Here is a 12975-nt window from a genome sequence, read left to right on the forward strand (position 1 = left end):
TAAACTCATAATTCATGAATTTTTACTATTTTCTCTACTAGTTCATAGAATGTTTAAGGACAAGAATTGTGTGAGTGAATACATAGACAGTTCTTACAATAATGCTTTGTATATTTTAGATAGTATCATGGGAAGGACTTTTTAATCTTTCCAAAAGGAGAAAGACAAAAAAAGAAAATGACAAGGAGGAGAAACTTGTGTCAGCTAATTTTCTCTTTCAGAGTTCAGTGTTGACTACAGCATCTGAATGAAGCTACAGAGGGCGTTGCATTCATTGATCCATTTGTTAGCATTATTAATTAATTTCAGTTTCTGTTGTCACAAACTATCGAACATGGTCTGTGATGCCTCACGTTATGGTAAATGTCTTTAATCACACTGTGATTTTAATATGTTTCTTCAATAAATATTGAAACTCTGAGATAGTATGAGCTTCCATTGACAGCTGATGGCATTTCGTAATTCTACTAGATGGACATTGCTGGCCCAAAAGTCAACTGATTTTTTTTTTTAATCCACCCACCCTTCATTTTTTAAGAGCTTCTGAAGAAAATAACTTTAACTTTTGTAATTCACTATCATTGGTGACTTGAATGAAAAGAGTAGAGGAAGTAAACACAAGTCTTGTGGAAGGTAGACAATACAGTATTTAATCATAAACTAATCTAACTAAATTGAAGCACCCTCATTTTATCTATTAAAGCCAAATGCACAAACAGGAATTGAGAAGTTGTTTACTTTAACAAAGATTCATTAATAAAGTACGTAAGATGCAGGGTAAAGCACTGAGAAGGAAGGCCGGCCTTTCTAAGTATCACTACTGGGTAATAGCACCAAGACATGGGAATGTCTACCAGAGCATGTGGCAGTCCTGAGAGAAGTGATATAAATCACATCCCAGGAGGCAAAGCAAGAAGGATTTTGACTTTAAAATATTTAATAGTTTTCATCTCAACTGGATTTAAGATGAATTTTAAATACTTGCTCAGACTTCAAAATACAGAGGTTGAAGAAAGTACACAGGGAAGGAAGTACATTTAAGGAAAAGTGGTAACGTGAGCCAGGAACCTATAGCTCACACCTGTAATTCAAGGTACTTGGGAGGCTGACATAGGAAGGATCAGTGTTCCAGGTCAGCCAGAGCAAAAAGTTCCTTACAGCCCATGTCAGTGGAGAAAGAGCTGGGTATGGTGGCAGGTGTCTTGCCAGGGACCAGAAAAGCATAAAATAGGAATATTGAGTTCTAGGCTGGCTTGGGCAAAAAGCAAGACCTTATCTTCAAAATGACCAAAGCAAAAACAGTCTGTAGGCATTGAACACCTGCTTTGCAAATGGGAAGCCCTGAGTTTAAATTCCAGTACTACAAAAAATAAGGTAATGTAAGAAAAGGACGGGTGTTGAAGAAGCAGTATTAGTGATGTGTCACTGTGCAACATGACTTCATGACACCCTTCCTTTAAAGAATTAAAAAATTTGGACTTTCACCAACTCAAGGTTGCAAAACTATTAAAGATAGTGACCAATTACATATGTATAATTCCTATTTTTCCAATGTTAAAAATCAGCAGAAAAAAATCATATTCTGCTTGTTGTTTGTTGATATCATTTCAGTTACCCTTATTAACTTATCTAGGTCAAGAATTACAGTATTCTCAAAATGAAGATTAAGCTATAATACTGTCTCTATTTCTTCCTTTTATAAAGAACAGAGTTCACAAAACACCTGACGATAGCAAGGTTTTCAGCACCCTTGATTAGGTCAGCCTCCAGTATTAGCACATTTAGGTCACCAAGAGGGAAAAAAGGTTCACGTATAACTCTTAAAGACACTGGTCTTAAAAAGGTCTTAGCGTCTTAACTTGAATGATGACTAGAATCACCTGGAAAGGGACTTGAGCGGCAGGTAATCAGGGAAGGCCGGCCACACGCTGAGAGTAGACCCCCCCCCCCGCCCCCGCCTTGCTCCAGGCTGCAAAATGAAGCATGACCACTCTGCCTGGCAGGAGGGAGCTGTCCTAGCAAATCATCAATCAGCATTTGAGAACTGACCTGAGGAAAGGTAAAAACTCCCCTGCAGCAGTAGGGCTCAGGCACAGGGCTTCTTTCTTAAAATATGAACATTCCTTTATAAAGTGCCAAACAGTCAAGCACAGGGAGCAAGAGTACCCTCACTACTGGAACTACCTTAAAAGGAGAGTGGCAGAAGCAGATTTTTTTTTTTTTTGGAGTCACCAATAATTTGCTTAAATCCAGTGTATTTTCAGTTGGTGGTAGTCCCTGAATTTAATGAATTACAGGTGGCCATAACTTTGTATGACTTACTTTAAAGACATATTGTGTCAACAGAGATGCCTGTCATAGGAAGTAGCTGCTACAGAGAATTCAAAAGTACTTTTTAAAAATTTTTTATTGTTTTATTATTCATATGTGCATACAATGCTTGGGTCATCTCTCCCTCCTGCCCCCACCCCCTCGCTTACCACCCACTCCACCCCCTCCCTCTCCCCCACCCCCTCGATACCCAGCAGAAACTATTTTGTCCACATGCACAGGAAATTAATGCGAATCAACTCCCTGTATAGCTATCCTTACCTCAACCAGCAAAAACCCTTGGTCCTTCCTATTATTGCTTATACTCTCTCTTCAACAAAATTAGAGATAAGGGCAAAAGTACTTGAATATGAAAAGCTATCAATAACTCATGGATGTCAGGTAAGGATCAGATGATCAACAGCACCCAAAATGGAGCCATTTATTGTGGTACTATCTTGCCCTTTGCTCTCTGTGTTAAAAATTGCGTGTGTAATATGCAGGGATGTGGCCAAATGGAAGGAAACCAAGTGGGAAGCCATGGTTAGGACCATTTTCTAACAACACAATGAATGATTAATGCTTGAGACTTGTTCCAACTCATTATAGTGAAATTTTATTATTTTTCCATCTCAGAAATTCACTCTAGCAAGATTAAACTTTCAAATTTACACAGTAGGCAGGGGATAGCTGCTCACTTCTGGAATCCCAGCTAGGTGGGAGGATCGCAATTGGAAACTAGCAAGGGCAAAATATTCAAAACCCTATCTGAAAGCAAAAAGTGTTGGAGGTGTGGCTCGTGTAAGGCCCCGTGTTCAAACCCCAGTACTGAGAAAAAGAAAGAAATAAGGAAAAGAAAGAAAAAGAAAAAAATTGCAGACTCTAAGAATAAGGAACATAGAACATCAAAGAGCTCACACAAGACATCTCGTGATGCCATTGATAATTGGCATCTTTGCCAGTTGACTATTCATCTTAGAATTTATTTTAATATCACCTACAAAGTAATCTTGTAACTTAAATCAGCTTTCTGAGCTTCTCTTTCTGAGTGGTTTCATACTTATAGAGATACATGTCTAATAGAAGCCAAATTGCTGAAGTCATTTTTCTTACTGTGGTAAAATGTTGGTTAAAATATTCTTTGGGGAATAGTGTTTCATTTTTCTTGCAATGTCCAGAACATCTCATGTGGCACTGCCTGCTGTTATAATTGGATATACTTTTATGCTTAAGGCTATGAGTCGCTCACTCATAAATATGTTGTTATCAAAAACACCATATTGGATTGTTAGCATAATACATTTTTTTTCTTGGAATGTAGGCTGTTTTCCAGTCTCAGTATCATCACAGAGCTTACTCACCCAGCAAACATGAGGTTCATGCAGTTCAGAGCCAAAGACTGTTACTCTCTTGCTCTTTCAAAACTGGAAAAGGTAAGAACCACATTAAGAAAGTTGGGTTGAACCATTTTGGTTCAAATAGTAGCTGGAAATATCTATGCAGAGAAAGAAAAGCCATGAGACAGCAAAATAAAAAGTGCTGTTTTGAATGCCTCTTTGAGGACTAAAATCCTAATTCTTTTTTTTTAAACAATGAATTGGTAGATTTGAACCATATTATGGTGGAAATATTTTATTCTATCTTCACTAAGTATAATTTCAGAAAGAATTAAGTGCTACATAACCATATATACTCACTTACAATTTAGGCTATATTGATAATAGTATAAGTGATTTGTTACTTCAGAAGATCTGTATTTATGCAGGGCTTTGTAATTCCCAAAATTCTTTAGGATCTTAAAAAAGTGATAGGTTTTGTTGAAAACTGACTTCCAAAATGTCACTGACAATGCCTGAGAAAAAAGTCAGGTTTGTTGCTCATCTCGGCAGCTCTGGGGGCTGCAATTCTAAGAGAACTTAAGCAATATATCAGAGGAGGGAAAGAAGACTGAAATGTGTTGAGATTTGGAAATTTAATCAAAGCAGTGACTTGATTAGGACTTAGTCAGGATGGTGCTAATAGAGACAGGTGAATTGTAAAGCCATGTTTTGTGGACAGAAATGTTCGGTGTTCGTTCTTAGTGACCAGCTGAGTGTGGGCTCATCTTTTATTTGATACTGTATACAGGTAGAACTAGATGTAAAAATGTACACATGGAAAAATGTAAATCTATGCAGTTTTCATTGCTGATAACAGTATAGGAGAGAAGATGACAGATTTGTTATTAGTTATTTTATTTTTTGGATTACCTATTGTTACTGTGCAGAAGGCTTAGTTTGCTCCCCACATGATTCAAGTCAATTAGTTGAAAGGCAAGGTGGATGAGCTAACTGTTCAAAAGATGTTGTGCTGTCATGCTATAGGGCCATGTTGCTGAGAGGCTCATTGGGATGGTTTGTACAGGAAATAGGTGATGGCAGACTGGTGGGATGCCTTCTCACAGATTTGTGGCCAAGGATTCTTAATCATCTAGTCAGGAAATGCTTTTCAGTTCTGAAGATCTCAAGAACAATGATCATTATTTCCTCAGGCTATCCTTGCCATTGATTAGTTTATCCACACACAGTTCATGACATATTAAACAATGGCTAGGCCATAGGGTATAACTTCCTGAGCCCCTCTGCTGATCATGAAACTTACAGTAATAAAAGAAAATATATTTCACCTGATTATTGGGAAAGACAAGAATTAGATGAAGGTAAACAGAGTCTATTCTCAACATTTAGCTTTGGGATCATATCAGACACTGCCCTAATTTCTGGGAGACATGTTCTGCATGAGTGTTTTGGTTTTTTTTTTTTTTTTTGACCTCTTGCTGATCGGTTTCCATATTCAAAGCTGGTCACATGTACTATGTCAGTATAACCCACTAACCACACTCTTTTATGGGTTTAGGAAGTCATTGTTATGTTCTGCTTATGGAAACTGACTTTGAGAAAGATTAAATAACTTTTTCAGTATTACACAGGTATCTAATCAATGCAGAATGGGAAATCTAGGGCCATGAATGTTCAGCACAGACAACTTTCATTATGCTGCAACATACCAACCCAAGAGGGGTGAACGGCAGGGTTGAACAGACTCAGCTTCCATAAGCAAATTCAGTGATTAGGAACTCAGCTGGAATTGGTGCCAGCATGGGATAAGGCTAACATCATCAAAAGTAAGGTGGGATTACCAAGTGGTGAAGAAGTTAGGCTCTGAAGTCAGACTGATCCAGTTCTCCATTAATTTTCAGTAAAAGAACCTGAATAAATTATTTTTCGGTTCACAGCCTTGGGATTTTTATCTGGAAAATAGTGGTAGGAGCTAAATAATAAGGTCAATGTAAGATTACAGTACATAGTACATGCAGACAGCCCAGTGTTTGGCATATGATTATTTTTCAAGTAAATGATAAAGCATAAATATCTGTTGATATTGTCACCAATAAGAATCCCATTCTATGCATTCAGTTTTATTCTGGGTCGTTGATGTAACAAGGTCATTTTTGTGAATAATATTTTCAGTACTTGGGGTGTTTTTGTGTACATAATTGTGTGCTTATTGCACTAGGGAAACGAAGCACAAAATGATGTTTTTATCTCAGCTGGAGCACTAATTTCAAACTGAAAACTACTGCTAGCCTAGAAATCCTCTCCACAAATGTAGAAAATTTTACTTGAATTGGAATTAAACCTTACTGCGTGTACCCGTCAGGAATCCACCGAAGTAATCACAAACACAGAAAGATTTATTACAAGATTAGCCAGCAGGGGGTCAGAAGCAGAAAGTTCAGATCTGCCTCTGTAATCCTTGACAGCCAGGGAATTTATGTGGAGGGAGAGAGGAGAACTTGCTTGTTGATTGGATGGTGAGAACTGGGAGTTTTGAGGTTCCTTTGAGAGGTGTAGATGGTCATAATGCCTCTTACAGACACGTGTTTCTTTTCTGGGGGAATGCTGTCTTTCTGTGTGTTCCATGTTGAGTGTGTGATGTCACAGGTCACTGACAGGAAGGGCTGACTCCTTTTGTGCAGGTGTTTTCTTAAAATGCCAGTCTTAAACCATCCTTGAGTGAATCCTGGAGGCATTTCCTGAGAGATAACTGTGGACTTTGTTATTTAAGCAATTTATGTCTGGCTACGTCCAGACTTTAGCTAAGTACAACTTGAATCTAGGCATCTAGGTTAAAGCTCCAAAAAGACCGAGATGTTAGTTGCTATCTTTCTTGATATTCACATTTTAAAAAGTTTAATCTTGAGAAAGAGCTCCTATACTGCAAAACTAGCTAGAGATTTTTTTTTTCAGATTTAAAAAAAATTTCCATTTATCCCAAAGAAGTAAGGGATTTGCAGTTACAAATTTTCTGAAGAAACTGCTCCAGGAAAAGAGGAGGGGGAGGGACTTCTCTGTCTCTTTGGCTTTATTTTTTAAATTTACATTTACCTTTATTTTTTTTCTAATTTTCCCTAAGAACTAGGAAGGAACTCAATACTAGAGGAAGTAGAATTTAAGTCAGTGACTTTGATGTTATCAAGCCATGGAAAATTCTTTTGAATCCACTTATTACCATTAAAATTGAGATTTTTGTCAAATAGGAACTTTTTGTTCTTGTGAACTCTTTGTTTTTCTGTTGAGGTCTCACTAGGTTTTACTAATATTGGACTCTTACTAATATTTACTAGTGTGAAAACAGTAAATTTACTATTTGTCTTCTTGTGTTTGTCTTCTGAGTTCAGAAATATTTTTACATTAGGAATTTGGTCTTCATTCCAATGTTTAAATACATTTCCAATAACATTTTCTGTAGTTACTATTGACTGAGAATTCTATGGATTTTTATTCTTCCCGAACATAATTATGAATATAATTTTCACCTGTCTCTAAGTAGATGCACCTGCATATTTAGAAGTAAGGCCCTCACCTTCAGAAACACAATCAAAGCTTTAAATTAGGAAGAGACACCATCTTGACCACTTGCACACGGTTCTTTTGTTTTGGTTTTTGCTCTAAATGGTCCTCATTCAAACTTCAGAAGTGAGAGGATTTATGGGGATAAGCATGAAACATCAGACTCTGTTGGCCTCAGTTGCTTTATTTCTTTGATAATTAAGCTTTATTTTCTCCTTGTAGGTTTTGCATTCAATTAAATACGTAGTTTCCATTATTATCAAAAGTAATACTCAAGTGTACTCTGGGATTAGCCACTGCTAATCCCACTATAAGGGAGAAAAGATTTCCCATTGCAAGATTCATGGCTGACATGAACATGAACAAGAACAAATTAACAAGAGAAAACCATGACACGTGTATTTGATATTAGTTTTACATGCACAAGAATCTTTAGAAATGAAGACCCAAAGAAACAGGGAAATCTTCATTATTATAATTAGGTTTGGAGAAAAGTGATAGCTGTGCTGAAGTATGATTGTACAGTGGAGGTTTGATCTAATGGTGATAACATTGAGGACATTTGACATCCCTGTCCTGGTTCTGGAGAACCTTATAAGCTACTTTCACATAAAGGTTACCTAGCTTTTATGACTTTTTTAAGGTAGTATACTGAAACTGCTAAAAGAGTACATTTTTAAGTGCTTTTACTACAAAAGTGGTAACTATGGAAGTTGACAAATATGTAAATTTTTACTGCAGCAATCATTTCACTCTATCTGTGTATACCAAAACACCATGTTGTGTATCTTAAATATGTACAATAAAAAAGAAAGTGTTAAATAAATAAAAGTATTTATTTGTTGGGGGAAAAAGAGGAGTAAGACCTCCCTGCTTCTTCTGTTTTCTGAAATGCATTATATACTTCGGAGTAGCGTGTCCTGAACCCCGTGACATTTAGGAAGAAAAGGAAAAGAACCCCCAAAAGCCAAAGGCACAGAAGGATCACAGGTTTGTTACAATAATGTGAGCAATGGTTTTGAGGACTTCCCTCTGCTCTGGTTGAGGAGAGGATTTATTGGTTATTTCTTCAATAATTTTTAGAGTTGCTAATCTTGATGAATGACCTCATCTGGTGTTGTCTATGGCCCCTGAGTTTCACTTTAAGTTTCTTCATAAGCCATCATTATTCATGTCAATTCAGTGCATGCTGCTTATAGCTTTTGCAACTTTTGTAACTTTGACCTAATTTATTACAGCTGAAAAAAATCTAAACACTTTTTGTTCACACTAGAATATGAGTGTCTCTTTACAACTAGATAAACTTGTGCACTTGCTTCTATTCAGTTTTATGGTCAGACATATATCCAAAGTTCCTTCTTGTACATAGATTTCAAGTTTATCATTATTATAATTATTATTTGGTAGCACTGGAAGTTTTAACTTGGGGCTTCATGCTTGCTAAGCAGGTGTGCTTCCTCTTAAGCCAAGCTTCCAGCCCTTAAGTTCATTATTTATTTTCCTCTTCAATCAATGCATTTATCTTACCTTCATCAAAGATGCTTTCAGGTTGTTGGGAGAGTAGGTTTGAGGGGGGCTTTGCTGTTTAAAGCTTTATTTCTCACTTTAGTTTTTATCTCCTATTCTCTTGATATCAGAATTAGACACGGTTATATCTTGGAGACATTTTTTTGTTGTTTTGAATGTACTGAGGTTTGAATTCAGGGTCTTGAGTCATGCCTCCAGCCTGCCTGGATTGTGATCCTCCTACCTACGTCTCTCACAAAGCAGGGGTTAGAGATGAGGGCCACCATGTCTGGCCTAAGTTATGGGGACTTTTAATCTCTATAGGAAATAATAGTACATAAATACCAATAGTAATCAGATGGAAGCTTTTATAGTCCAGGACTGGGAGCAGCATATATCTTCTCCATTCTGTGCCATTGGCTAATCACACTTATCTTTAGGGAGTCTGAGAAATGTAGTTCTTGTGGGCTGGGAAAAAATTAGACAATGGGTAAATTGGGCAACCAGTATTTTCTGTTGCACATAATATGCATAACAATTATTTTCTTCAAATCTGAGTGCTCTGCCAAAGCATGTCCTGAGCATCACAGTTTAGTCTGCATTTTCCTTTCTTTGACCACTGTCTGCTGTTCTGTTGAATATTTTCTTACATTGTCCTTTTCCTTGACCTTCTCATCAATAATGGTTCCCATGCTTGAGGCCATCAGCACTCTTCTCAACAAAATAGTCACAACAGGCCTCAAAAACACAGACTGTGAGCTAAGTAGAGATGGAAAAGGGGAGGGGAAATAAAGAAATGTAGAAGAGAAAGACAATAGGAAAAATGTCTCATTTCCCTTCAAAAGCCTATTTTGTTTCTCTTATTTTGATGTGTTTCACCAAAAAAAAAAAAGCCTTTTATTCATTCTTATGTGTGTGCACAACTTGCTTCAAGACCACTTTCTTTAAAATTACTTAAACTATAACCATTCCCCAGTGATGATGTTAATTACACTTTACAATCATGATAATTACACACTGATGCAAGAACCAAAGTAATGAAAATGACTCGTGTGATATAATAAAAAGTATACTCAGCCTTTGTCCCTGGTTTCTGCTTTTAAATCCCTTAGAATTTCCTGTGTAATAAGAGTGTCTTTTTTTCTATTCATACCTTTCAACCACACCAGGTTTTTGCTAACAAAGTGACTCTCATGGAGGGGTCCCCAGAGAGCTTCAGGATGGGGGCTACTCACCAGGAAAAATACCACATGATTAGGAGATGAAACTTGCAGCCCTCTCACACCCATTTCCAATCTTGAAGAAGAGGATTGAGTTCAGTCCTTGGCTGTTGATTGAACTAGTCATACTTACAAAGTGGAAGCGCTGAAAACTAAAGCTTTAGAAGGTTCCTGGTTGGTGGACATACTCTTGTGCTCAGGGAACCTATGTAACTTTTCCTATGAATCTTTTCATTTGTTGTTCATTTGTCTCCACTGTAATAAAATGGCAATCGTTAAGCATGACGTACCCATGAATTCTGTGAGTGGTTTCAGAGCCTTACTAAACCTGAGGGTTGAATGCCAAGCCCCACATTTGTAACTGTGTGGGGAGAAGTGCAGTTGGCCTGGAAACACTGGGATCTTTTGCGGGCTGCATGGTGCTCTAGGTCCCTTAACCTGTGCAGTCTGTCACTTACTAGTGTCGGAACTGAACTGAGCTGTAAGACACCTAGTTGACATCAGGGAATTGACATCACAATGAAAGCAATGGGGTGTGCAAATTATACACAACTTTTGTAGTCACCGGTAGAACAAAATGATGTGATTTAAGATATATCTTCTGGGAAAAATAAGGTAAGAATATTAGCTTTTTTTTAACATGTAAAAACAAGAAGGCAAGAATTTATATATTTGCAGTTTAAATTCAAGGGAATGATATTTACTAACAACTCACTATGTATGAACCAAATACCTTAGTTGTTGGGTGACACTGGTCAAAACAAATAAAAGGACATTGTTTTACTCGTTCTTTTTCTGTCTGGACAAGTTGAGCCACCTTTTATTCATAATGTAGGTACTAGAATAGCCAGTACTACCAGCCAAAATTGGGTTTGATTTACTAGGAATGATTCTTACCCAGTTTTTAAGAATTATTTCCTTATATTGGTCCAAAAAGAATCTGAGGAAAATACTAATCAGTTTCTACCTTTCTTTTTAAATGTTGAAAAACATTGCCTCCATTTTCCTAAAAGAGTAGTAAATGTGGCCAGGATGAGACCCTGAGTTCAAATGCCAAAAAAGAAAAAAAAGGGGGGGAGGGGATTGCTGGGGCTCAAGTGGCATAGTGGTAAGCCCTGATTTCAAATCCAAGTACTGTCAGATTTCAAATCCAAGTACTGTCAAAAGAAAAACAAAGAACAGAGGGGTGAGTGCATGGTATTATGATTTCATGCCACAGGTCCAAAGTCTTCACATTGGGCCACTAAGGCTGTGCCATGAACAGTGGGTCTCAGAAAGTACATTCACATCACTACAGTGTGAATGGCAACCTGTGGAACAGTCACCCACAGCTGTCATCTGTGTGTCTCTTGTGACAATGAGCACAAGATCAAATTGTTAAGACTATTCAAGCTGACATAAGAAATGAAGGAAAAGAAGGGATTTATATAACTGACAAGTTAGTAAAGTTAAATTAATATTTTTTTTAAGTTTTTAAGTTAATATTTTATAGAAAGAAGTAAATATAATATACAGACTAGCTTTATTATTTTTAGGGAGTGTAATAATTACTTATCTATTTATAAACCTCCATCTACATATGGAGATATACATATATCTGCATATCTGTTTATCTATTTATCTATCAAGCATGTATCTATTGAGTTCCCAGAATCCATTTCATTTCTTTTTTTCCTCTTCTTTCACACACTGTTTCCTGCCTGGTTTGACCCCTCAGTCACTGTCCACAGCACTCTGAGAAGTCATAGAAGATGCAGGCACAGACTCAAGGCCCGGCTTCTTCCCCAATGTTATGAAAAGGGACTGAGTGTCACGGGTCAAGCCCGGTGCTCCCAATCACCATTTGGGCAGAGCCTGGGGAAAGTAACTCTCCATTTCATTTCTTAATGAACTAACGATCAAAAATTTCCTGTGAAACACACACACACACACATGCCCCTAGAATAACGAGGTAACTTTTGGTTTTTTTATTTGAAATATTTAAATGAATACTTTATTAGACAAGGTTTTTAAACCAGTTGTTTCTCTTACTATTTTTTCTTGTACATTAGTATTTCTTTCATTATTTGTGTGTTGCAAGTTTGCAAGCTGCACACTCATTTTTTAATCCATAGTGAAAAAGAAGACAATACACTACACTCCAAAAAAAAAAAAAAAAAAAAAAAGCAGGCCTGAATCTTGAGGAGAATGCTTGAGCTGGGAGCCTGGAGATCACACCTATGAATCCTAGATAATTGGGAGGCAGAGATCATATGCATCACAATTTGAGGCCAGTCAGGGAAAACAGTTCTCAACTGTATCTCAAAATTTTATTCATTTCATCCACCAGTCTAGGAACTTTGATTTCCTGTCTAATATCCCAAAGTATAGATTCCTCTGATTCCTTAGTTCTGTGTGTCTTAAAAATGATTTTGGAAAAATCCTCTAGACCTATGGGAAATCTGATGGCGCTCAGTAATCTAATCCCTGACCTTCTTCAACTGCTTCTGTAACATCTCTGTTGGCCTTTCTTAGCCTTTTTCTCTTCCCTTCAGTACTCCAAGTACTTTCCTGCCTCACTTGAGCACTTGGGGTTGACAGGTACTGTAAAAGCTTTGGACACTGTTAACTTTTTAAGTAAAGAAACTCAAAAGTTTGTTGAAAATAACTGAATACTGTTGAGAAGATTTTAGTGCTTTGTACAAAGAACATCATTATTATTTTTATAAATACCCAACACAAAAAGGGCTGGTGGAGTTGCTCATAAGGAGAAAGCAAGTGAGTTCAAATCTCAGTACTGCCAGAAAAAAATAAAAGAATGTAGACATCACAGTTTACGTAGAGAAAAGAGCTTTTTCAAAGTTTTTTGTTTTTTGAGATAGAGAAATAATTAAGTGAAATTTGATGGTTAACATTAAGATTCCTCATTTCTAATTCTTTTTTCCTTATAAAGTCAGCACAGATGAAGTGCAGAGTGTGAGATTAATCCATCATCTTCATCATCTACTAAAAACAGAATGCAGTTATGTAATGTAGTCTCATCAGAATGAAATCAGTTGCTTGAAATC

At 36.9% G+C, this 12975-nt stretch overlaps 1 protein-coding gene and 1 pseudogene across 8 annotated transcripts in view; one reads left to right on the forward strand and one right to left on the reverse strand.

Annotated features, from left to right (window-relative positions):
- Kcnt2 (potassium sodium-activated channel subfamily T member 2) overlaps window positions 1–12975 on the forward strand; it is a 363205-nt gene that overhangs the window by 289450 nt on the left and 60780 nt on the right. For all 8 annotated transcript variants that reach the window (XM_074048756.1, XM_074048753.1, XM_074048759.1 and 5 more), the window contains one exon: window positions 3632–3743. In XM_074048756.1, the coding sequence (XP_073904857.1) occupies window positions 3632–3743 (112 nt within the window). The remainder of the gene's footprint in view (window positions 1–3631; window positions 3744–12975) is intronic.
- Window positions 11616–11806, reverse strand: LOC141414381 (small nucleolar RNA SNORA73 family; annotated as a pseudogene).

This window comes from Castor canadensis, chromosome 11 (genome assembly GCF_047511655.1).
Source record: "Castor canadensis chromosome 11, mCasCan1.hap1v2, whole genome shotgun sequence".
In the NCBI taxonomy this organism is placed as follows: domain Eukaryota; kingdom Metazoa; phylum Chordata; class Mammalia; order Rodentia; family Castoridae; genus Castor; species Castor canadensis.